General features: G+C 31.6%; 1 protein-coding gene across 2 annotated transcripts in view; it reads left to right on the top strand.

Moving 5' to 3' along the window:
* The window catches only part of ADGRL3 (adhesion G protein-coupled receptor L3), a 563,380-nt gene that overhangs the window by 516,586 nt on the left and 22,520 nt on the right, over positions 1–24,274 (top strand). For both annotated transcript variants that reach the window (XM_082390059.1, XM_082390060.1), the window contains 3 exons: positions 24–192; positions 7,843–7,968; positions 14,321–14,417. In XM_082390059.1, the coding sequence (XP_082246185.1) occupies positions 24–192; positions 7,843–7,968; positions 14,321–14,417 (392 nt within the window). The remainder of the gene's footprint in view (positions 1–23; positions 193–7,842; positions 7,969–14,320; positions 14,418–24,274) is intronic.

Genomic DNA, 24,274 nt, shown 5'->3' with positions numbered 1-24,274 from the left:
TTAATTTTCTCTTCTCTCTGCAGGTCATGGGTTATAGGTGCAATAGCTCTTCTCTGCCTATTAGGACTGACCTGGGCCTTTGGACTCATGTATATTAATGAAAGCACAGTCATCATGGCGTATCTCTTCACCATTTTCAATTCTCTACAGGGAATGTTTATATTCATTTTCCATTGTGTCCTACAAAAGAAGGTAAGCTAGAATTCTCTATTCAAGAATAAATGGCATACATTCTATGACAGCAAATTACCCATAACATAAATCATTCTTGATGTGTTTGTCTCTAAGAAATAAATATATTCCTTCATTGATTTCATTTTTATAATAATAAAGACAAAACAGACATAAAATGAAAGCATAAAAGTTGAATGTGCTTAACAGCAAAAAACAGAATCAAAATATTTTGATTTGGACAATGTACAAAAATTATATTCTTATAGATTTGACCTTATAGTCTTTAATAATTTTATTGGCAGACACATGGAATTTTTATATTAGGGAGTAGATTTTCTAAGATGTTATGGAGGCATGGGATATATGTATATATATGTACATATATGACATGGCATAGGAAATATATATTTTTCTGTTTTTTTAAAAACTAATTTGTATTGATATATTCTAGAAAATATAATTATCTAAACATTTTGATAAAAACATTTATTTTTTAAATGAATGGTAGAAACTTAGTAAAGATCTCTGTATTTCTTTAAAAGCATCTTTTATAAAATCTATGATTTTGATGATTAGAATGCAATATTTAATTTTTATATTGGTCTATTTTTATGATTTTTCACATCTATAAGGACCAAAATATTCATTTTCAAAGTTAATTTTAGCAACTAAATACTTACATTGCATTTTTTTTTTTAATTTCAAGATTGATTTTCTCATCTTACACTGTTTAACTCTATTATAAATGTGGTCTTTGTAGTTCTGACCATATAGACTCCTGAGCCAAGACTGGGTCTGAATCCTAGCTCCTCTACTTAAAGGCTTATGTGACTTTGGGCCATTTAATTAACCTTTGTATGCCCCAGTTTCCTCATGTGTAAAATGGAGGTAATAAAAATAATTATGAGATATTGAGAGGTGGCTCTGAAAATGAAGTGGCAAGAAGTGAAATTTTTTTTCTGAGAAAGAAACTATAAGACCTAAAATTGTTTTTGGAAAATAAAGAGTAAAGATATCCACCTCTACGATTTTTGGCTTGAGAGACTAAGGGAACCTCAAATAAAAGTTGAGAAAGGTGTCCACTTGTCGAGGTGGGTCCAGTTTTATCCTGTTTCAGTTTTATGTGTTGGTAGGTATTAAAAATGTGTTGGCATGATCTTAAATACAGGCTAGAATAGTAATGATGACTCAGACCTGTAAATGTAAGTTACAGAAAAGAAAAGAGGTTATGATGTTAGAATGGATGGATTCTAATCTAATGGATTAGAATTAACTTAGAAAAGAGGTTGTGTTGGAATGAATGAATCTTCCCAAATACTTAGTGTACACACACCCCAAATTGCAGTCACTTAACCTAATAAAGGTTTTTTTCACTCATTGCCCAATTGATGAGGGTGCCTCATGGAGGGACACAGGCCAATGAAAGCTCAGCCAACCTCACTGTTCGATTTCCACAGCCACCTTGGGTGTTGACATCTAGCAGATAGTCTGAGAAAGAGAGGATCTTGTATAAAAAGTCTGGAAGTGGTTCACATCACTTCTACTCACCTTCCATCAGATAGGACACTATCAGTAGTACCAACTAAACTGCAGGGAAAACTGGGAAACATACTCTACTTTTTGTACCCCAGGAAGATGAGGAATTGGGTATCACAAACAGCTAACAGTCTACCACACTTGATGATTATGAAGAGTAGGAGACATGAGTAATGAGCAAGAATAGAAATGGAAGGAAGAAAGTGTTTGAGGAGAAGAATGAGAAGATAATACTTAAATGAAACATAAGGGGAAAATGTCCAGAAGTAGACACTGGTCAGTATTATAAAACACTTCAGAGAAGTCAGAAGGACTAAGCACTTGGAAGGATTTCTAGATTTTGGTAGAAAAAAGCTATAACTGATTGTCAAGAGCAATATGTAGAATGATGGGTGCAAAATCAGGAGATTAAGGGAAAGGGTGGCATTTGTCCATATAAATAAGGGAATATTGGGCCATCATATTTAGTTATACTAACATCTTCAAATATAGGGAACCAGCTTTATCAATTATTTTATGTATTAGCTGGAAATTGGACTAACACATTTTTAAATTTTAATGTGTATATTGAAGTTTTCTACAGAACAGAAAATATTTTTGTGCTTTGTGCATGAATGATTTTGATTGTAATTATTTTTTATTAGCCAGTACCTATTAGTTTTCCCAATTATTATTTTTATTGTATTACAAATACATGTCAATGTTTTGATGTCCAGGTAGAGATACCAGACCTCAGGATCCAAAACTAGTCTAGAATTTTTAGTATATTGAACATATTTAACAGAAGTGAAATTTTTAAAAATATATGTCATCAAGCTCAATTTTGTGATTCATTAGAACAGAGTTCAGCAAACCACAGCTTGTGGGCCAGATTTGTCCAGCTGCTTTTAATTTTTACAGTCAGTCAGCCAAGAATGGTTTTTACATTTTTAAATGGATACATTTAAAATTTAAAATAAGTACACACACAGCATTGTTGGTTTTGCCTCTTGGTTCACAAAGCCTGAAATATTGACTGTCTGGACCTTCATGAAAAAAAGTGCCAGGCCCTGATTCAGAAGCTTATTTTTATGATTTATAATAACTAGTAATAAGCATATTTTCTTTCATGCATTTTATGTTTTGAATTTTTCGATTTTGGTGGCATTTTTATTGGGTGTCAAGAACATGGCCCAACATCAGAGAATATGGACATCGAATTATCATTCACCTTTTTTTTTGCCTACAAAAAATCCAGATACTTCTCTTTGAAATTACAGAAACAGTCAGGAGATTTTTCTTTTATTCCTTTTTTAAAAATTGAGGTATAATTGAGATATAACATTGTGTAAGTTTAAGGTATACAATGTATTGATTTGATACACTTACGTATTGTGAAATAATTACCACCATAGTGTTAATAGCTAATACCTCTATCATCTAACATCTTTTCTTTTTTGTGGTGAGAACACTTAAGATCTCCTCTCTTAGCAACTTTCAACTGTATAATACAGTACTGTTAACTAGAATCATCATCATGTATCTTAGATTTCTAGAACTTATTCATCTTATGGCTAGAAGTTTGTACCCTTTGACCAACATTTCCCCATTTCCACACAGCTAACCTCTGGTAACAACCAATCTATTCTGTTTCTATGAGTTTGGCTTTTTTAGATTCCACATATAAGTGACACCATACAGGATTCATCTTTCTCTCTCTGACTTACTTCACTTAGCATAATGCCTTCAAGGTCCATCCAACATTGTTGCAAATGGCAGGATTTCCTTCTTTCTTGTGGCTGAATAATATTCCTAGATATATGTAACACAACTTCTTTATCCATTCATTCACTGATGGACACTTAGGTTGCTTCCATATCTTGGCTGTTGTGAATAGTGCTGCAATGAATATGGGAGTACAGACATCTCTTTTATTTCCTTTGGATATATACCCAGAAGTGGGACTGCTGAATCATATGGTAGTTCTATTTTCAATTTTATGAGGAACCTCCATACTGTTTTCCATAATGGCTGTACTTATTTACATTCCCACCAGCAGTGCACAAGGGCTCTCTTTTCTCCATATCCTCACCAATACTTATCTCTTGTCTTCTGGATGCTAGTCATTCTAACAGATGTGAAGTGATATCTCATTGTGATTTTATTTGCATTTTTCTAATTAGTTATGTTGAGCATCTTTTCATGTTAGCCATTTGTATGTCTTCTTAGGTAAAAAACGTCTATTCATTTGTCCACTTTTAAATTGGATTGTTTGGTTTTTTGCTTCTGAGTTGTATGAGTTCTTTATATATTTTTGGTATTAACCCCTTTTCAGATATATGATTTGCAAATATTTTATTCCATCCTGCAGATTGCCAATAAATTCTGTTGTTTCTTTTGCTGTGTAGAAGCTTTTTAGTTTAATGTAGTACAACTTACTACTTTTGCTTTTGTTGCTTGTGCTTTCGATGTCATATCCAAAAAAATTGTCAAGAACAATGTCCAGGAGTTTTCCCCTGTTTTCTTCTAGGAGTTTTGTGGTTACAGGTCTTATGTTTAATTCTTTAATCCATTTTGAGTTAAATGTTGTGGGTGGTATAAGATAGGGGTTCAATTTCATTCTGCGTGTGGTTAACCAGTTTTCCTAATACCATTTATTAAAGAGATTGTCTTTTCCCCATTAATTATTCATGGCTCCCTTGTCAGATATTAGTTGACCATATATGCAAGGGTTTATTTCTGGGCTCTCCATCTGTTCCATAGTCTATGTGTCTATTATGCCAATACCATACTGCTTTGGTTACTCTAGCTTTGTAGTATAGTGTGAAATCAGGAAACATGAAACCTTCATCTTTGTTCTTTCTCAGGATTGCTTTGGCTGTTTGAGGTCTTTGGTGGTTCTGTACAAATTTTAGGATTGTTTTTCCTATATCTGTGAAGAATATCATTGAAATTTTTTTGAGAGATTGCATTGAATCTATAGACAGTATTGGCTCTTATGGACATTTAACAAGCATATTTCCTTTAGGAGGCTTTTCTTAAGCCATCTGACTGAATTTCAATAATATGCCCATGTAGTTGCTCTTATGTTTGATTAGGGAAATATGAATTATTCCATTTTTGAATTATTTGTTTTATAGGATTATTTGTTGATTGATTCAACTCATTAATAAAAATCAAACTTTGAGTTTTCAGTCCTTTTCTGAGTGTGGGTTGTATGATTGTGTCACCAGTATCTCCACTGAGTGACATTAAAGTTGTCAATTTTTCTTTTGTTGTGTACTCAATTATGTGATACATCTCAGAGGGTTTCATAATTATTTTATTTCTGAACAGAGAGTATAAAAGAAATATTCCATTTGTCAGGTGTATTTTCTTTCCCATCTTTATATATTCTAGAACAACCTCATGTTGAAATAATAAGATACCATATCTGATTGGGATAAGATGAAGTATCATGTGAAATAGTGGATTAGCGTATGCAAATAATTGATCAGTCAAATTAATTTTATTGTAATCTAAAGAGAAATATCTCATGGACATGGTCCATGTTATTTTGAATTCTTCTTTTTAAATCACATGCTTACCACTTCAAATCTCATCATAGAAAAATAAAGTCTGTAATGATTCAGCAAATAATGTAGCTAAATGTGGGACTTGGCATCTCTAGATATCTTGATTTACTCGTTGTTTATATAATCAGTTCAGAACATTTAACCTTTGTTGGTAAATGTAAATAGTCCATGATGAATTCCTGTGTCTTATGCAATATTGCTGCCTTTGTAAGTAACAGGAATGGAACTGGTTCCTTTTCTCTCCTCTCCCTTTCCCCCAAAATATTTGTTTAGATTTAAGTCACTTCATTACAGAACACTTCCTCTTCTAAGAAGAAAAATCTCACTTGTTGAGTACATTAGGAAAAACAAAATGGGATGTAGGTTATGGTGAAAGTTTAGGTTTTTGGAAATGCTTCATAAATTCAGTACAAATTACTAAACTGTAATTGATAGTGCTTACCTTTGGGTGGAGATTATTTTAAGTTTCCTCAAATTCTAATTAAATGTTTGTCCTTATTTTCTCCAGAGACAGAGGAGGAGATAATCTAATAGATTACTTTAATAATATATAATGCCTTGTGTTGGTCTTATATCAATATTAGAAATGTGGCATCTTAGTAAGAGCTTTCTGATCATAAAGCACCCATGAGATTTGGATTTTTTTCACATAAGACACATCACTTAACTTTTTCAGTCTTTCAGTTTACTTTCATTGCTTAACCTTTTCAGTGTTCTTATCTGTAAAATGTAGGTAATAATTATTTCCCAGAATCATTTTGAGGGAGGAGCCTAGCATAGTTCCTAGCAAATAGTGATTAAAAAGTAGAAGCTTCTTCATCTCACCCTCCCAAAACTCACACATGTCTTGGACACACACAGGTGGGCACAAACTTACTTCTTTTAAAAAATAAACAAATATGAATTGGCTTGTAAATAGTGAATAAAAATAATTATTTCTAATTATTGATAAATATAGCATAGAAGAGGTTGGTTGGAAAACACTAATATAACTTAAATATATTAAATAATATGTAATTTTGACCTTACAAATCAGAGAAAGGCTTCAAAGCTTAGCACATCATGCCTCTCTGTTTTGCTCTCACTGAATGCCTTTTTTCTCTTATCTATCCATTCTTTCAACTTAATCTTCTAAACCAACACATTCCAACCTATCTTTTAAAGATAGCTTGAAGAAGTCCTCTTCTCTGAGAAGCCTTCCTTGGTCTGCCTACCCACTTCCTATCAGGCTCTCTTCCTCCATGCTTTGATTCACCTCACTCTGTATCATTGTTCCTATCACATAATAAGGATTTAATGAATGTGAGTTCTTCAAACAAATCTGAATATAGTCAGTCTGTGATTTTGCTATATCTTTGATAGAATGAATGTTAATATATTAAGATATAATGTTTTATTTCAAATACTAATTTTAATGTGTCATCACACTCATTTTTTTTTTTGATTCTAAATAACACTTCTCAAAAAAGCATGTTTTTATAACTTTGTTTTAAATAATATTACATTGTCACAAATTCTGGAAACTATGAACTCATGTGAAATCAATAAAGTGCTAAGAATAACATATATACAGTGTTATTTCATAATGAATGTAAACCTTGTGAATATAAAACCAGTAAGTTATCCTAGAATGTGTTTTTAGTTGATGAACAAGTAGTTGGAGATTATTTTCCTTGATGTTGCTAGTGGAGGTGAGATTTAGAACAGTTACTGTTTATTTTTGTATGTCTTGTTCGATTAAATAGGCAGTAATAAAAATTTTTAAATAAACATGATCAAAGTTTTCCCCAAAATTGTTGATATATTTTCCTGTTCGAAAACATCAGCTAAAAAATGCTTATCTCCTTTTATCCTGTGATTTTTATACTACAGCAAGGATTAATAATGTAATCACAGTGCTATATAGAAAAGCATTCATATTTCTCTGTAATTATTGAATAGAACTATTTTGAAGGAATGAATTTAAAATATTTTGAGAATATTTTATAGTCTCAAGTTGCAAAGTTGACCTCTTTTAAGAGAAATAAACTTCAGAGAAATATAAAATTTTTTAAAATGCTTAGCCCAACACATTCCTTTTTTTTCTGTTCTGTCTCTAAATATTCTCTCGCCTCTCTTTCTCCCTCTCCTTCTTTCTCCATTCCCTCTTCTCTTTAACTTCCTCACTACACTTCTGCCTAAAGAACAGTACAACTGTTCTAGTGAGGAAGTTAGAGAGAAGAGGGAATGGAGAAAGAGTTAGATAGGCTACTTCATATCAAATCTATGAAGCTAAAAATAGTGTCTTGAAGAGTCTTAAGTTTTGGTTTTTTCAACTGAGACTGTATCATTATAGTGTGATTGGACATACGTGTGTTTGTGTGTTTTAAAAGGCTCCAATTATGCAAAATTTCAATCTTGACAGTATGAATATTATTTTATATTGTAAAAAAATGTATAAAATATATGCTGAACAGACTTTTTTATATCTGTAGGGCAAAAAATTTTTTGTATTAATTATCTAAAATAAAACACATACATTTTATATTTCCTAGCTGAAATGAATTACTTGCTAACAGAAGTTGATATTTTTGGCTAGGTACGAAAAGAGTATGGGAAATGTCTGCGAACACATTGTTGTAGTGGCAAAAGTACAGAGAGCTCCATTGGCTCAGGGAAAACATCTGGTTCTCGAACTCCTGGGCGGTACTCCGCAGGCTCACAGGTAAACAATATTTGTTAACTACAATGAAATATCTCTTACCTATATTCTGTTATGAGTTGCTATCCTTTCTTGATGAGATCTATTTTCTATCCCAAGTATTTAACATATCAAATTTGTTGTTTTTAGTGTGTCTCAAATGAAAATTGTTATGACAGAAATTTAAGAAACCAAATTGCAAAAAAAGTGAAGTTTAGGGTCTAAGTTTGCATAATAATTCATTTCCAGCTGAATGAATATAGAAGGTAAGGAAAGGAATTTTGCATTCCACCCAAAATTCTAAGAAAGTAATATTTTACATAGATATATGATTCTTGAGTTAATTTCTTCTCTTAACTAGTGTAATAATTCTTTATCATATACTGTATTTACTTATTAGATGGTATGTTTAATAAAAACAGTTCTAACTCATACCATATTGTATGCTGGTAAATCGAAGGGCAATTCAGGTAGTGAAAAATACCATAATAGCATCATTGACTTAACTGATCTAAGTGCTACTCCCATCAGTCCAGCACTAAATATAGTAGCTGCATTATCCCTCATCAAAGAAATTTTAAACTTTTAGGTAACCTGTCTGCCATTTTTCTCAGGCCACAATGTCAGTCCAAAGATTATTACGTAGAAAGTTCAGCAACTCTAGGATGACTAAAATGAGCCAGTCAAATAAAAGACATATGTGGGTCATGCATGAATGAGTTTGGGTTCCAACTAGCATACTAATATTTTTAAGATTGTATGGTTCAGTGGGAAAAACAATCATTTTTTTCAGTGTTGTTAATAGCAATTTTCTGAAGAAGACTTGAATTTTAATTCCTAAATAAAGTTATAAATAAATAACATTTTTTTAACTCAGCTCAACCTATAAATCTATTTTTTTAACCTGGTAACTTTATATATAATATAAAAAAGAACACTTCATTTGTTCTTTGACTAATTTCCAATCAGCTTGTAAATTTAATCAATTAAATTCACCTAAACAATTCCATTCATATGCTTAGAAAATTAAATATCCTTGTAACCTTTAAATATCATTTACAAATCTAATATATCTGATTCTCTCAAACACATTCACTGTCAGACTGGACTGTTGTACACACCTAACTAGCACTTGAAAAACTCTATAAACCAAAGATAATGAACAATATTCTCAGAAATAAACACTTGCCTCATGCTAAAGGAGTTCTCTTTTATCTTACAAATAAAACTACATATCTAATATCAATCTGATATTTCCAACTAAAAATTTTAAAACTAATCTATAACTGTCAAACCTATCAGACTATCTCAACACTTAACAAGCACTAATTATCATAATGAGCATGAAACTTATTCCTACATATAATATACAGCTATTAATAATTTGAATTTATTTTATTATTTCTATGCCTTACTGAGGTTGCAAAGTTGTAAATTAGGGGAAACAAATGTTCCAAGTTAGGTGGACTGAGATTTCTTAGTCTAGGACTACTAAATTTGTCAGTTAGAAATCTGAAGTTTCACATAAGAGTTGGGGCATACCTTCCAGCGTGACCTCCTTGGAATCCATTCCTTTATTTTCAACCTGATAATGCGTAACTCTCTTTTTTGTAACAATCTTTTCCCAGAACTTTTAAATTGCCGAGATTCTGTATGTCATTTAACTTGATTTGTTTGTGCATACTTCTCATAAAACCGAACGCATCAACCATTATCCTGTAGTCATTTTATTGACATATACCCTTAATGAAACAATACTTTGGAGCTTCATTTATTATGTTAAAACAGAGTTGTGCAGTGTTTAGCATTACTTCTAAGCTACATGATAGGGCAGTGCAGCTTAATAGAATAACCATAAACTTGGTGGGTGGGGAGACCTTGGTTTGAATTCTAGCCTTGCCATGTACCTACCAGCTGTGACACAAAACAAGTTATTAAGTCTCACTGACCCTCAGTTTTTTCATAAGTAAAGTGGTTTCTGATTTCTTATGTTGTTAGGAAGATCAAGCTAATGTATACCAAACACAACATACTGTACATGCTCAATAAACTGGAGCAGGTACCACTTACTAGTGTCATTATTGCAGACTATAATTTCAGGTATATATTTTAAAGTTGTGTCATTTTTTTCACTTTTACAGTCATAACATCACAATTCTAATATTGGAGAAAAAACCCAATATTAGGTTTTTTATTATGCTTACTATAATACTAATTCTGATTAACTACAATAATCCAACCCTACATAAAATGATAGTCACTTAAATCTAGTCTGTTTAGGTAAAAATAATAAATATTTCATCTTAACTGTGAACTTCCATGAGCAAAGTCTAAAACACTCACTGATATTAAGGTTAAATTTTGGGAGTATAGATGCCTTTTTCTACATCAGAGAACTTCTAAAATCACAATTGTTATATTTTTTGTTGAGAAACATTGAGTTTCTCTTTAAATGCCAGGCAGTCTTGTAAGCTCTGGTGATAAAATGATTGAAAGACAAATAACTTTCCCCATGATCTGGAGCTTTCATTCTAATTGTAAAAGGCAGAAAATTTATTAACAAACAAATAAACCAACAGGGAATATCAGATTATGAGAGCTGGTGGATAACCAAATATGGTTATGTGCTAGGCAAAGACTATTTGGGGAAATGACGGGAAGGAAGTTCAGGGAAAGAGAATTCCAGGTGAGAGAACATCAAATACAAAGCCCTTTAGGTGGGTGAGACCTTGCAACTTTGGGAATGAGAAGAATGTCATTGGCTAAAGTGGTGAGAGAGTGAATAGGAGATGAAGTCAAAGAAGGCTGGAGACGGATCCTAAGGTATTTTAAGAGTATGGGAGTTCACATTTTATTTTGATTACTTTAGAAAGGTAATGGGATCATTTAGAAAATGCAGTGACAGGAAATCATCCACATGTAATAAAGATCATGTGGCTACTATGTAGGTAATGAAAGAGTGTGATTGGCAAGACTAAAAATTTAAAAATCCTCTCCATCTGTTGATTCCCTAGTGATAATCACTTATAAAAAGTTTATAATATCCATAATCACACACAAGCATATATTCACAGAGATGTGTATAGGATTGGTATGTGTGTGTGTGTGTATTTTTAAAAACTATGAGCTGAAGTACTGTCCTTTCCACTTTGACCTTCCATTAATTGTTCTGTCATTTATCTTTCATTTGTTTTATTGACTGTGTAAATGTATTTACTTTTGTTACATAATATTTGATACATAAAAAAAATATGTGGCATATATTAAATTGTGAAGCATAGTATAATAAAATCAATACCCGTGAACTCACCAACCAACTTAGGAAACAATATTTTCCATATGTTTTTCCCTTGTTGAAACCTCTCCCTAACCAATCCCTATGCCTCTCTACCAGAGACAGCTACTAACTTTTGTTCTTCATTTCCTTGACTTTTCTAATAATTTCTTCACCTCCAAAAAAGATGTTGTTTACTTCACCTTTTTAAAATCTTTCTTTAAAATGGTACCTTATTGTATGTAGTCTTCTGTGACTTGCTTTATTCACTGCCATATTCTAAGGCTTGTCCTGGTTCGTTCCATGAACATTTAAGTGTTGGCTCTGTGCCACATACTGTATACTTTTCTTCTGCCTGCAATACTTTACCCTTTTCTTCGCTTCCTTTTCAGCAATTATTTGATATAATGTAGTGAGTTGTTAATCTCCTAGATCAGGATTCAAATACTGGTTATGTCACTTATTTGGTCTGTGATATTGGACATGTGAACCTCTAAACCTTAATTTTGTAATGAATAAGAGAGTGAATACATGAAAAATACATAGCATAAAACCTAGAACATAGAAAGAATTGAAATATTTAAATATTATAGTTATAATACATATTTTATGTATATACACATATAATAATCACTGTGTACCAGGCATTATTTCAGGTGTGTGATACATCACTGAACAAAAAAAGACAAAATTTTTGTTTTTCTTTTTTTCTTTTGGCCACGCTGCGCTGCTCGCGGGATCTTAGCTCCCAGACCAGGGATTGAACCTGGACCCTCGGCAGTGAAAGCATGGAGTCCTAACCACTCGACCGCCAGGGAATTCCCAAAATTTCTGTTTTTCTAAAGCCTCAAACCTAATGCAGACATTGGACATTAATTATTGGACATTAAATATAAATATAAGAAATAACTATATTATAATAATATTGTAGAAGATGGTAAATGCTATGAGGGCAGAAATTGCAGAGTTGGGTGAGTGCAATACAGTTCTAAATAGGGTGATCAAGTTAGGTCTCTCTCAGGAGCAAAAGTTGAAGAGATGAAAGATTTATCCATACCAGTATCTGGGGAAGGAGCACTCCAGACAGAAGAAATAATCATACAAAACCTAAGGCAGAATTGTGCTTGGTGTGTTAAGGAATGGCAGGGGAACAGGTGTGGCTAGCCCAGGTAGGGGAGACTAATGAAAATAATAATAGAAGATAATGGGGGCAGCTCAAATAAATGTCACCTAACAATGATCATAATTCCATCAACTCTCAGCTGAGATGTCAGTTCTTCAGTGCAATGTTCTCAGATTTCCTAAACGTGTTCTCTTGTTACATGCACTTAAAAATTATTTCAATTAAGCAGTATAAAAAACATTAAAAAAGCATGCAAAATATAAGCGTATGGCACGGTGATTTATTACCCTTCCCCAGACCAAATATTAGAATATTGAGAGTGCCTCAGAAACCATTTGAACACTTCTCAATCTTTCACCTCAAAACATAGTAACTATCTTAACTTTTAACAGTACTTTTTGTTTTGCATGTGTCTGATACTTATCCACATGAAATCATCCAATACATATTTTATGTTTTCCTCCTTTCCTTGGACATCTATATTGCTTCAGGAGGCTATGTTGCTCTTTTATTTTCATCGCTGTATATTGTTCTATAATTTATTCATTCATTCTACCATTGATAATCAGTTGGGTTGTTCACAGTTCTCAGCTATAAGTAATGCTTCTATGGAGATTTGTGGGCACATTGTACTTTTGCATTTATTTTTGTTAATTTATATTTGATTAGTCTGTCAATTACTAGTCTAGCAACTCCATGAAGGCAAAGATGTTTGTGTTTGCCTTTCCCCTTTGTATTTCCTAGATTCGTATTTGGCATGCAGTAGAGGGTAATTGATATTTTTAATTAGTTAACTAATAAAGCAAATGTGAGAGATTTGTTCTCAGTATTTCAGCTTGAAGTTTTGAAGTACTTTTCAATAGAAACATTTTTCAAGTGCAGGTTTTACTGCAATGATTTTCTTATTGTACTTTTATTAGTTTTGCTGTATGTGTATGGATGTATTTGCTGACCTATATAACAATATAGACATTTCTAAAAGATAAACATATCCCAATATTCATAAAACCAATTGTCTAATATTTTAAGATTAGGTACTCCTATTATTCAAGGAATTCAAATATATTTGAAACATGACCCATTTGTGAGCTTGATTTCACCATTAGTACTAGTAATAGTTCTAAGAAGTTTTTCATCCTTGGAAAACCTTCTGAAAATATTTTTGTTTCCTGCTCACAAGATTGTTAATACTTTTTGATCCATAACTCAAATAAAATAGCAAAGCAATAAACCAGAAAAAAGTCCTCCCCAATGGAAAAATATTACACTGCTTTCTTGAATTATCAGACACTTGGAAAATTGAATTTGAGAATATATATAATGATGTAAGAATTTTCAGTTCTCTATAAAACTTCCTACTGTCTAGAAATGAATAAAGATGAATCGACTTCCTTTATCTCCTTCAAAAGAAAGAAAAGTTGAGATAGTATGTAACCTGTAAAATTACATTGGTCTTACAAAATTTATGGAAAATGTTAAGTTTAGTAACATTTTAATATACTCTGTGTTCTTTTCTTACCAAACTGTTTCTTCTTGCAAGATTCTGAATTCATAAGTAAATCTTTTGTTAATACAACTTACAAATTAATGCATATTTAAATATCTCATTCCCATAAAAGTTACAATGAAAATAATTTGTTTTACCTTAGAAATTTAAATTATTAAATTCTATCTAGAGTACATTTCTATGTATCTTCATGTTTAAATTGGTATAGTATGTTACATTTATTCCTTTTAAATAGTTATAATTATTTCTGGCATAGGCATTTAAGAATACACTTAATGAGAACCAATTATTATCATTAATTTAGTTCCTGATGTTCTCATGCTACTGTACTACAAGCATGTAGAAGTTGTATATTTGCCAGATGCCAGAAATATAAGCCTCATATAACTGTAATAGAAACAAAAAAGAACAATATGTGTGAAAATTCACAGTGTGGTGAGTGCATTTCCTTTTTATCCTTTCCCTCATCCAGAGCCGAATTCGTAGGATGTGGAATGACACGGTCCGAAAGCAGTCAGAGTCTTCCTTCATTACTGGAGATATAAACAGTTCAGCGTCACTCAACAGAGGTAATTAGAAATAATTTTTCATATTTACTCTTTTTTGTGATTACTTTAAGAAGTTCTTAAATGCATTGCTTTATTTGCAACTTCTGGACCTTGTTCCATGTGATAGGAATATTGCAAGGATATAAAACCCGGTTGAGTGTAGTAATGTGTTCCATTATTCATAAGCCTTTTTGTTTTTTCAATCCAGAATTTTCAGGAGATCTTTTCTGAAAGTAAGTTAAAAAGTGAGAAACTTCTTTCTCTAGTCATCTGCCACTGTTATAAACTGGTGAGCTGTCAGGCCTCATTGGAAGCAGTGAAAATGGGCAATTATGTGGCTATATAGTCTGCTAAACATCATAGAATTCCACATTATCCCACGTATAGAGCAATTTCATAGTCTTTGTGGAAGTAAAATTATACTCTCTAATACATACTTAAGGCAACCTGTGTATTTGGGGAAAAATCCCACCTAATCTTAATATCAAAAAGATGTGTCCAGATAATATTGGATACTTAAAGATACAGAAGAAAAAACCCACTATATATAAATTTTATATATATATAAAATGATTTTTTTGGTGTGTATGTGCTTCTGGTTAAAATGCTTCTGGGGTATCATTTTGATTTTGAAAATGAAGTTCCCTTAATCTTCTATTTTGTTTGTGGTTGATGTTTTTATTGCCTCTGTCTCTCTCTTTCTCCCTCTTCTCCCCCTCCCCACTGTGTGTGTGTGTGTGATTAAAATTAAATTGACTGCAGTAAAAATGAGTAGATATAATGTTTGTGGAGAGCTAGAGTACACTACAGTCTGTACTGGGAAATCTTTAGAATACACTTTTATCTTGGGGGGTGGCGCTTCTATGAGCACATTCTAATTGCACTGTCCTAAAAGAGACATTTTTTTATGCATATATTCAGTGGTTATTTTTATGATTGACATTGTTATTTTTTTTAGCCTCCAAGCTAGAGTTATTTGTTTGTTTTAAACCTGTTTCTGTGAGCTTTCTGTTATATTAAATGCTACTTAGAAACAAATAATTTAATAATTATGGTTTATGATTAAGAAAGATTCAGATGCTGGTGCTGTTAATTACTTTTACTCAAGTAAGTTGCATCGTATTTATATAAAAGAAGTTACAACAAGTAGTGTCTAAGTTGAATTTGATATAGGGATTCATCCATATTATATTTAATCTTGATTGATTTACATACTTTTATTTGTGGTAGTGATATAGTAACTATAACCTAGTAATGATATTAAATTTTCTACATCACTTTTGCTTAAGTTAAAACAGTGAGTGCAAGTATTCCTCCAAATATGAAGAAAATACATTAAAATAAAACAATTACCTTTTATTTTGTTTCATTTTTAGTTTATTTTACATAATATCTCTCAAGTATTCTTCTCATTTTAAGTTTAGTTTTACTGGTTAGTTTGTGAAAATTTAAATATGAATACTTTTAACTTTCTGACATACTTCCTAAACCACAGAGAACAAATTACTTACACATGCCTCCAAAGTTTAGGAACAAATTTGCTTTCATAGCGACAGATTTTTCTTTTCACTTTAAATAATACATAGAAAATTTACAGTATGTTCCTTTAAGAAAACTATCCTTATTAATAAGATTTATTATTAGAAGTATCTTGCATCTAATGGTCACAGCAACCATAGGATAAGTGTCATTTAAACAAAAGATGAGATTTAATTTTAATGATGCACTGTTTATTTGCCTAATGTGAAGACAGATAAAATATGTAAAATAACTATTTGTTTTAGCATTATGATCTAAATTTGTGTAAAGGTAGTAAGGTATGCAGCTTTATTAAAAATTATTTTAAATGCATAATTTTTATGACCTTGATTTTTAAGGTCAATCACATTATATAACATTGCTGTGCCCTTTTTAGTTCCTTCTCAGAAAGTTCAACTTGGAATATGTGCTATGAGGATGACTAGGTCAATTTGAAATATATTTAAAGAAAATAATATTTTATACTGTCTGATTATATGTTTAAATCTGTTTTTAAAATCTTTAGCTTTAAAAGATATTTCTTAAAGTTATTGAAGAAAGGGTATAAAATTTCTTGTGACATCCAATAAGTTACTTTGATGATGGCCTTGGGGAGGGGGTTAAATTGAATTTATGACTTGTATGTTCATGCAGTGATCTTTTCCTTCAGGATATATATTCTTCCTTTCACTCAGTGACTTTAATGGTGGTAGACATCATAGTGATCTTCCTGATCTCCTATATTAATTTCCTAGTTCCCCTAGTCAGAAACTCCTCGTTTTATTCTCATCTCATTATGTTTTATCTTAGATGAGTGCAGTATTTTAAAATTTTATTTCTTCATATTATATCTCTGAAGCTAGTCTTTAACTTCCTTCTTTAATCTTGTCTTATTTCCCAGGGTCCTATCCTCCCTGCATTCAGGCGTGTGTATCATATTTAGGTAGGTGGCATCCAAGATTCACCTTTCCAGATAAACACTTCAGTCACCTCAGCAACATAATTATTCACATCTATTTATTCAAAAAATTGTATTCCCTATTATTAAAATAAAATGTTAGGCACTGCATTTTTACATCTTCATGTACAGTATTCTAACTTCCCATTCACTCTTAGTTTCTTACAGCTGCAATTTTTTTTTAAATTCCAACTCCATTTTCCTTTCTTTCTAACTTAGATATATTAAATCTCTTATGTTTGCCTTTAGAATACTTCTGACCTTTGAAAACTACAAGAAGTTGTCTAAAAATTAGTCCTATTTTCACTTCAGGTTTTCTTTCCTATTCATACCACTGCTCAGTTCATCAAAAGAATAATTATTTTAAAATGCTGTATGTCTTATCACCTATTCTTCCAAACAAGAATCCATCATTATCATCTTTGGGATTCATTAAGAATAAAGCATCTACCATGCAGTGCAGAAATCTTTCTCAATGGTTTTTATTTTTTCAAATCATCTCTAATATTCTGTTCTTGAACCAGCTTGTTACATCCTGTGTATCAGTTTACCTGTCCAGATTTCCCAGTGTGATAAATTTGATTACTATTGGGATTTTACTCCTTGGAATCAAGCAAGACCTTGGAACATTTGTTGATAATTTTCAATTTATGTAATCATTCTTATATATTCTCTTTGGCATTTTGTTATTTGGTCACCTCATCTCTTTAAAAACTTTCATTACATTGTCCTTTGAATATATTTATGAAAATGTTTTCCAGGTGTTCTCTATACATTTTCAAAAATTTTTCTTCTGCTGATTTGTTGGCTACAATGCTACACACTCATACGAAGCCAGAATTTCTTGAGGGCAATACCCAACACTCCAGGGTTACCATCGAGTTAACTTCACCATGCCGCTGTATACACAGGTAGAAGGAGCTTTTTGAGAGCCCTAAGGTGATGGTTGATTACAGAGAGTTTCAAGGAAAGTTAACTCTTATCCAAACCCAAGTCTCACAAACCCCACAGGAGGGTTTATTCATTTGTTCATTTAAATATATACAATTTGCACATACCTCGAAGTCAGTCCTCAATCCCCAAGCTCCTCCCAGGCCAATAGAACTCTAATCCAAATTTCTGGTAGCTCTAAGTTCCTGATAGTAGTAGAAACGATTTGCAGCTAAGGTAATCTTTTTCACCTGTATCCCCTACCCACAATCTCTGCTAGCCAAACAGCATTCTGAGCGATTTAGATTAGCAATACCTATGAAACTTGAGTTTGATCCAAAAATGAAGCATTTGGGGAGAAATTTCTCTGGTAGTTCAGTTAATTGTTACACATTTCCACTCTTTCTGTAGATTTATGTGGAAATTGGGATTTTTCTGAAATGAGATTTTACTAGGCTTTATCATCATGGATAATATAATTGCATTTCCCATTTTCTTTTTTTTAATAAGTTGAATTGACATCAGAAATTTCAGTTTAAAATCAAGGTTTGCTAGGTAGCTGCTACCAGTATGGTATTGCTATATGAATTACCAAAAGGTGGCCCCCTCCCAGCTGTGGATTGCAAAAATGTGCCGCATCTGAGTGGCAGAATTAGCAAAAAGGCATTTCTCCTTCTGCAACAATGACTTGGCCTGTATTGTGGGTTTTTATTTCCCCTACCTCCCATTCTCCATCTTATCAACCTCCCACACAAGTTAATGCAGTATAGATTTTTATTCATGGAGATCAGACCAGTAAAGCTATATTTATTTAAGCCAGATTTAAGTGTTATATGGCAGAAGAATGTCTAATCTGTAGTTGTTTTTTGCATCGAAGGTTTGAGTAAGGAGTTTTAACCCAGCGACTTTAGGTAAATTGCTTAACTTCTCAGTGTCTATGTAATAGGGATATGAACAGTACCCACTTCAGAGGGACTTTGAGAGGACTGAGTTAATATGTGTTAATTGCTTACAACATGCCAGGGACATAATAAGTACTATTATTATTCTATTCAGAAGTTCACTTATATTTTCTAACAAATGAAAACTGGTCCTTGCCAGTGCTCTCAATAATGTTATTAAAATTCATCATTCACTACCAAAGGTTTCTTTTACTTTGTATTTTCTAATAATAGGTGGGAGGAACGAGGTGGTTACCTGAATGTCAAGTAAAAGAAATAATTTACCTAAAATGGTGCTCCCCTTGATGCTAACAAAAGGAAATAAACTAATAAAACTGAATTATCTCTTTTAAATTAGAAATTAAATGCAAATTGCATCTGCATAGTTGTACTTTCCATTTTTGATTTGTAACTATATTTTAGCAGTGAGGAAATAAAGGTAAAATATTTCTTCTCCCTACCTTAGATAATGATATAAACAAGCACTGCCTTCTCTTTCCTCCAGGCCTTCCCACCCTTCAGAGGTTTAGAGAACACTAGTTAGACAGGCCTGCTAAATAACCAGTTATGTAGCAGAGTAGGGATGTGACTCATTCCCTTTTTAAACTCATATCTTCTCAGAGCCTGTATTGTCTTTCCCAGGAGGTTGGTCACTGGCACAGATGAAACTTCACAATAAATCACCTGCTGTCTCATTAATATTCAGGCTACTAAACATATTTTGTTTTTATGTTTTTAAAGAAAAATACAAATGAAAAGTGGTGTTCACCGCAATTAATGATTTCTATAAATTAAAGCTACTAGGGTGAACATGCATACTCATTCACTCCATTTTATTAATGTTAGTAAATATAATTTGGCTTATATGCATAAAATGTCATATTGCCCCAAAGCCTTGCTGTTTTGAAGGATTATAAAATCATTTGTTATAAATATTAACCAGATTCTAATATAAGCTGACATTTGTCAAATGTACAGAAACAGTTAATCATATGCCTAAGAGCACTTCTTGCATAGCTAACAAATCAGACTAGGCTATATAACAAATTATTTTTTGTTTTGAGAAAGTATTACAATGATATGAGCACAAATATAATAAGTGTCCCATGGCATGGAGAAATTTTTCATTTGAGATTCGCCATTATATTTATATCTAGTATTTTTTGACCTTTATATTCTTGATTGTAAATGAGGCAACAGTGATTTCTGTGTTAATTTCTTTCCTTTGTATGTGTCCTCAATAATCAGAAAATGTACTATAAAATAAGGATATCTTCTGTTTCAGGAAAAATCAGTTTAATATACAAAAGCAAAATAGGTACAGATTTTAAAAAGTGAGATGCTGCATCAAATAGATAACTAAACAATACTACTAATACCCTGATTCCTAACTCTAGGAGACCGAATAACTTTCAGAATGAACTTTTCATTGTAAAATGGAATATATTAAATATTGATCTCTAGTCAATCTGGGGCAAATGTTCTTTCTATAAGTTGTTAGCAGGAACTGAAAAAGAAAAACTTTTAAAATGCGTGCCCAGTGAGTCCTTCTTATGTTTTGCTCTTAACTTTGTCTCTTTGTTCGGAATCCTTGAAATCATCCAGCCTCTCACAGCCAGCTACACAATATTAAAAATGGTTTTATTATTATTATTATTATTATTATTATTATTATTATTATTATAGTTTTCAAAGATCCCTTCACAAAGGGGTTATTTATGTAGAGTAGATTTCTCATTTTTATGGTTTATTATCTTACTGCCTTTATATATACTTAGCAGTATCTCTTACCTCTTTGTTATAAATCAGACAAGCCACAGTGGGTTACCTTGATAACTTCTAAATATGGTGCTATAGAACATTTCCAATTGGTTTTAAAATATTACTGTTTTGTATAAGTTGCTGAGGATGTAATTTTTTTTAGAAAACAGTATCTTTTTTGAGAACTAAATGTGAATACTACAACTTATCTTCAGAAATTAGTGGTATTCTTTTCTCTGATAGAACACAATGTGCCTCTTTATAGTCTTGGTGAAGTTGGGATTTCTCCTTTAGTGTGTGTAACTATCATTTAACTGTTTTACACTGTTCATTATTTATTATCCATTATCTTTATATCCATGAAGAACCTGGGTTTTTTGGCAATTTGTCCAAAATCACATGGCTGATAAAGAACACAATCTAAATTCCAAACGGGGGCTTTCTGACCACACAGTCCTACTTACAATAATAAAAATTTTCGTTATTTTCTTATGATGACAGTTTTACATGAAGCTTGCTGAAGATTAGAATTAAGCTTCCAAGAATGTATTTCAGAATGATTTTTATCACCTCATGGAAATAAGATATTCTTAAAGCGCAATTATTCACATCTTTATTTCTTAATTTCCTTGATGTACTATTCACTTCTTTCCACTTTATTTTGTTCTAAGTACAATTCTTTAGAGTGGATTCATTCATCCTATTTACTCAGGGAAAGAGAAGCTTTAAAATATTGTGAATATATGGGGAGATGGATTGACCAATAACATTTTTTTACAAAACTATTTGATATCGAATATGCTGAATTACTATACATAACTGTTCAGTTGTAGGACTTAGATTGCAAGAATTTTATAATCATTTTTTTCTCCTGGAAGTTCTCAAATACCAAAAATCTCAAGATATTTTATTAGTAGAATCCTTTTATCTTTAATTTTTAATTTCTTATATTTCAGTAAAAGGATGAATATTTTAGAGCAAAGACTGTGTTTAAAAAATCTGGTAAATAGCTTCTGCCTATAATCATTTAGTAATAGAACCAAAGATATAACTTTCCCAAATCTCTGTACTCCTGAATTTGATATTCCTTGAAACTGTGTCCTCTGTCAGGGCAATATAATAATGCCTAGAACAGATAGGAAATTTATTTGAGTTGACTTCAAATAGGTAGTGATAATGTTATAAATTAAACTTTGTATTACTTTTATGTGCTAATTCCAGTTTTTTAAAAACTATGAAATGCCTATAATTCAAAATTTAAAAGCAAACAAAAATAGACTGTACCTCTCATCTGGAAAAATACTCCTACTGTATTATAAGCATAAAATTGTGATGATATAAATGCTGTATATAATATCCAAAGTTAACTAAAGTCATCACTTGTTCAGATTATTTTTTCTAAGAAATAGATTATATTAACCTATATCTGCTATTTGAAAGTAAATAGAAGTTAGTTCATTTACATGAAAAATTAAAATATGGAAATGGGATATATGTTTAGCATAAGAAGGTCTTATTAGAAAAAAAAGATACTTAAATACCAATAATTGTGTATTATCCAAGATAGCCCCTGTTTATTGCATACTGGGGCTTGCACTTTATATAGTTCAGCCTTATATGCTGCATGCCATTTAAAAATAAGTGTTTATGTAATAGGCTCTCCTGTAATCTTCATAATAGGCTTTTCTCATAATTTATTATTATAAGGAATGTGGGTGCTTTAAAAACTAAAACAAGTTACCCATCACATTCATAAATAGTAATTTATAACCCCAGAAAATCACTGCAGAACTAAGAAAGATTTAAGAGGATATACAGATTGAGGAAAGACAGTTAGTCTTGATGTAGAAAAATAGAAACAATATGTTTCCTGAAGCAGTCTCAGTCTAAACAGAACAGAGCTGGTTATGATTATATGACAAAATAAGCCTTCTCTGAACAACATAATCAAGAATCTCTTTATTCATAGATATCTTGTTTTAATTCATATCTACTTTGCTCTCACATGCTTTTTTTCAAATAAATTTCCAAATATAAAATTCAGGTTTTAGCTGGTATAGACTTTCTGCATACGAATTTGTATAATTTGCACAATATAAGAAAGTATGCCAATATAGGGCAGAGAAGTATATGAAAAGTCATATTTTCTTCAAATTGGTAAATTATTTTGTATTGTTAAATAGTTATACTTTCCTTTGTTCTGAGGTTTGTTTTATTCATCAGAAATTCACAAGCAGTGTGAATTTACAAATAAAATGTAAAGCAGTGTGTGATTTACAAATAAACATAGCTGTGGGAATGACTACATACCACATACTATACACTACATTCTTACTAAAAAGAAATGGAATTTACTGCTACTTTACCTGTGGTTAAGCATACTTGACCCATTATCTTTGGGCTCAGTATTCTTTGTTTTGAGTACTATGCCAATGTATTCAAAATGTCCAAGTTAAAAGCACACAGAAATACATGACTCTGACCACAAAAAATGAGTTTTAAAGATGAATGACTGAGTAGTATAGGTTCATCATTTCTACTTGCAAATCAGCCACTTCCTATACTGTAAAGCAAAGATTCGCCAAGAATTATGATTTTCAAGCCTACCACTGTTGGCTAGAGCAGTCAGAAAACATAAGATCTCTGAGAAGCTTCTTTTTCAATAAAAAACAACAATGAATATCTAATGGTATCAGTTTCTTCATTGCAATACAACCAGGTTGTGTTGAATTTCAGGGCAAAAAAAAAAAAAAAAGTATATACATAAAATAATACTTTAGAGCTTTTAGAAGAAAATATATTTTAGATTTTAGGTTAAAGGAGTTCTTAAAGACAAAATAACAAAGATCATAAATTATAAGAAAAAGACAGATAAGAGTCCTATCTCAAAATTTAAACAGTACTCAAAACAGGTGAGCTACTGGAAGGAGATGTAAACAATACATATAAAAAACAAAATGTTAATGCATGTATTGTGTAAAGAATGCCTACAAATCAATAAATAGAATTCAACAACCTAATATGTATGTGGGCAGAAGATAAGAACAGGCAATTCACAGAATAAGAAGCCTTTACAACCAATAAATATATGAAAAATTATTCCATCTCTCTGGTAATCAGGAAAATGCAAAGTATAACAATAATATGAGATGCTTCATACTCTATCAAATTGGCAAAATGTCAGCCTGACAATACCATGTCCTAGCAAGAATTTAAGAAATATACACTGCTTATGGGAAGTGTGAATTGATACATACATATTTGACAGCATTGTGGCAATATGTTGTAAAATGAAAACGTGGACCACATATGACCCAGGAATTTGACTTCTAAATGTTTATTGTAGAAAAACCCATGTATCTGATGAAGAAGACATGTATAAAGCCAATTAGTGCAAAATAAGGGAGAACAGAATATGTAATTTCTAGGGTTCCCAACTCTAAAGCTTTGAATTTACATATTGAAATAGAGGCAACACCTCTACATTCAGAATATTTCATTTTATATTGAACTAACAATGACCCAATCTGTACTCTGGAGAAGACATGTCATTGAAATCCGTATTAATAGATTCCCAGTGAATGAATTAGCTATTAAAAGAAGCTGAAGTATCCCTGAACCATTTGAAAGAAATTTAATAGGCAGGTTGATTAAAATTTAATAGCTAACTTGTTGGCTATTAAAAGTGCACAGTGTGATAAATCAAGATGTCAGCTCTTCAATTTATGACTTTAGAAAAAAATGATGAAAGAGATTTTGGCTTTCAATAA

This window comes from Balaenoptera borealis, assembly GCF_965194805.1.
Source record: "Balaenoptera borealis genome assembly, chromosome: 4".
NCBI classification, from domain to species: domain Eukaryota; kingdom Metazoa; phylum Chordata; class Mammalia; order Artiodactyla; family Balaenopteridae; genus Balaenoptera; species Balaenoptera borealis.
Note: the sequence above shows the minus strand (reverse complement) of the source record. Positions and strands in the feature narration are given on the sequence as shown.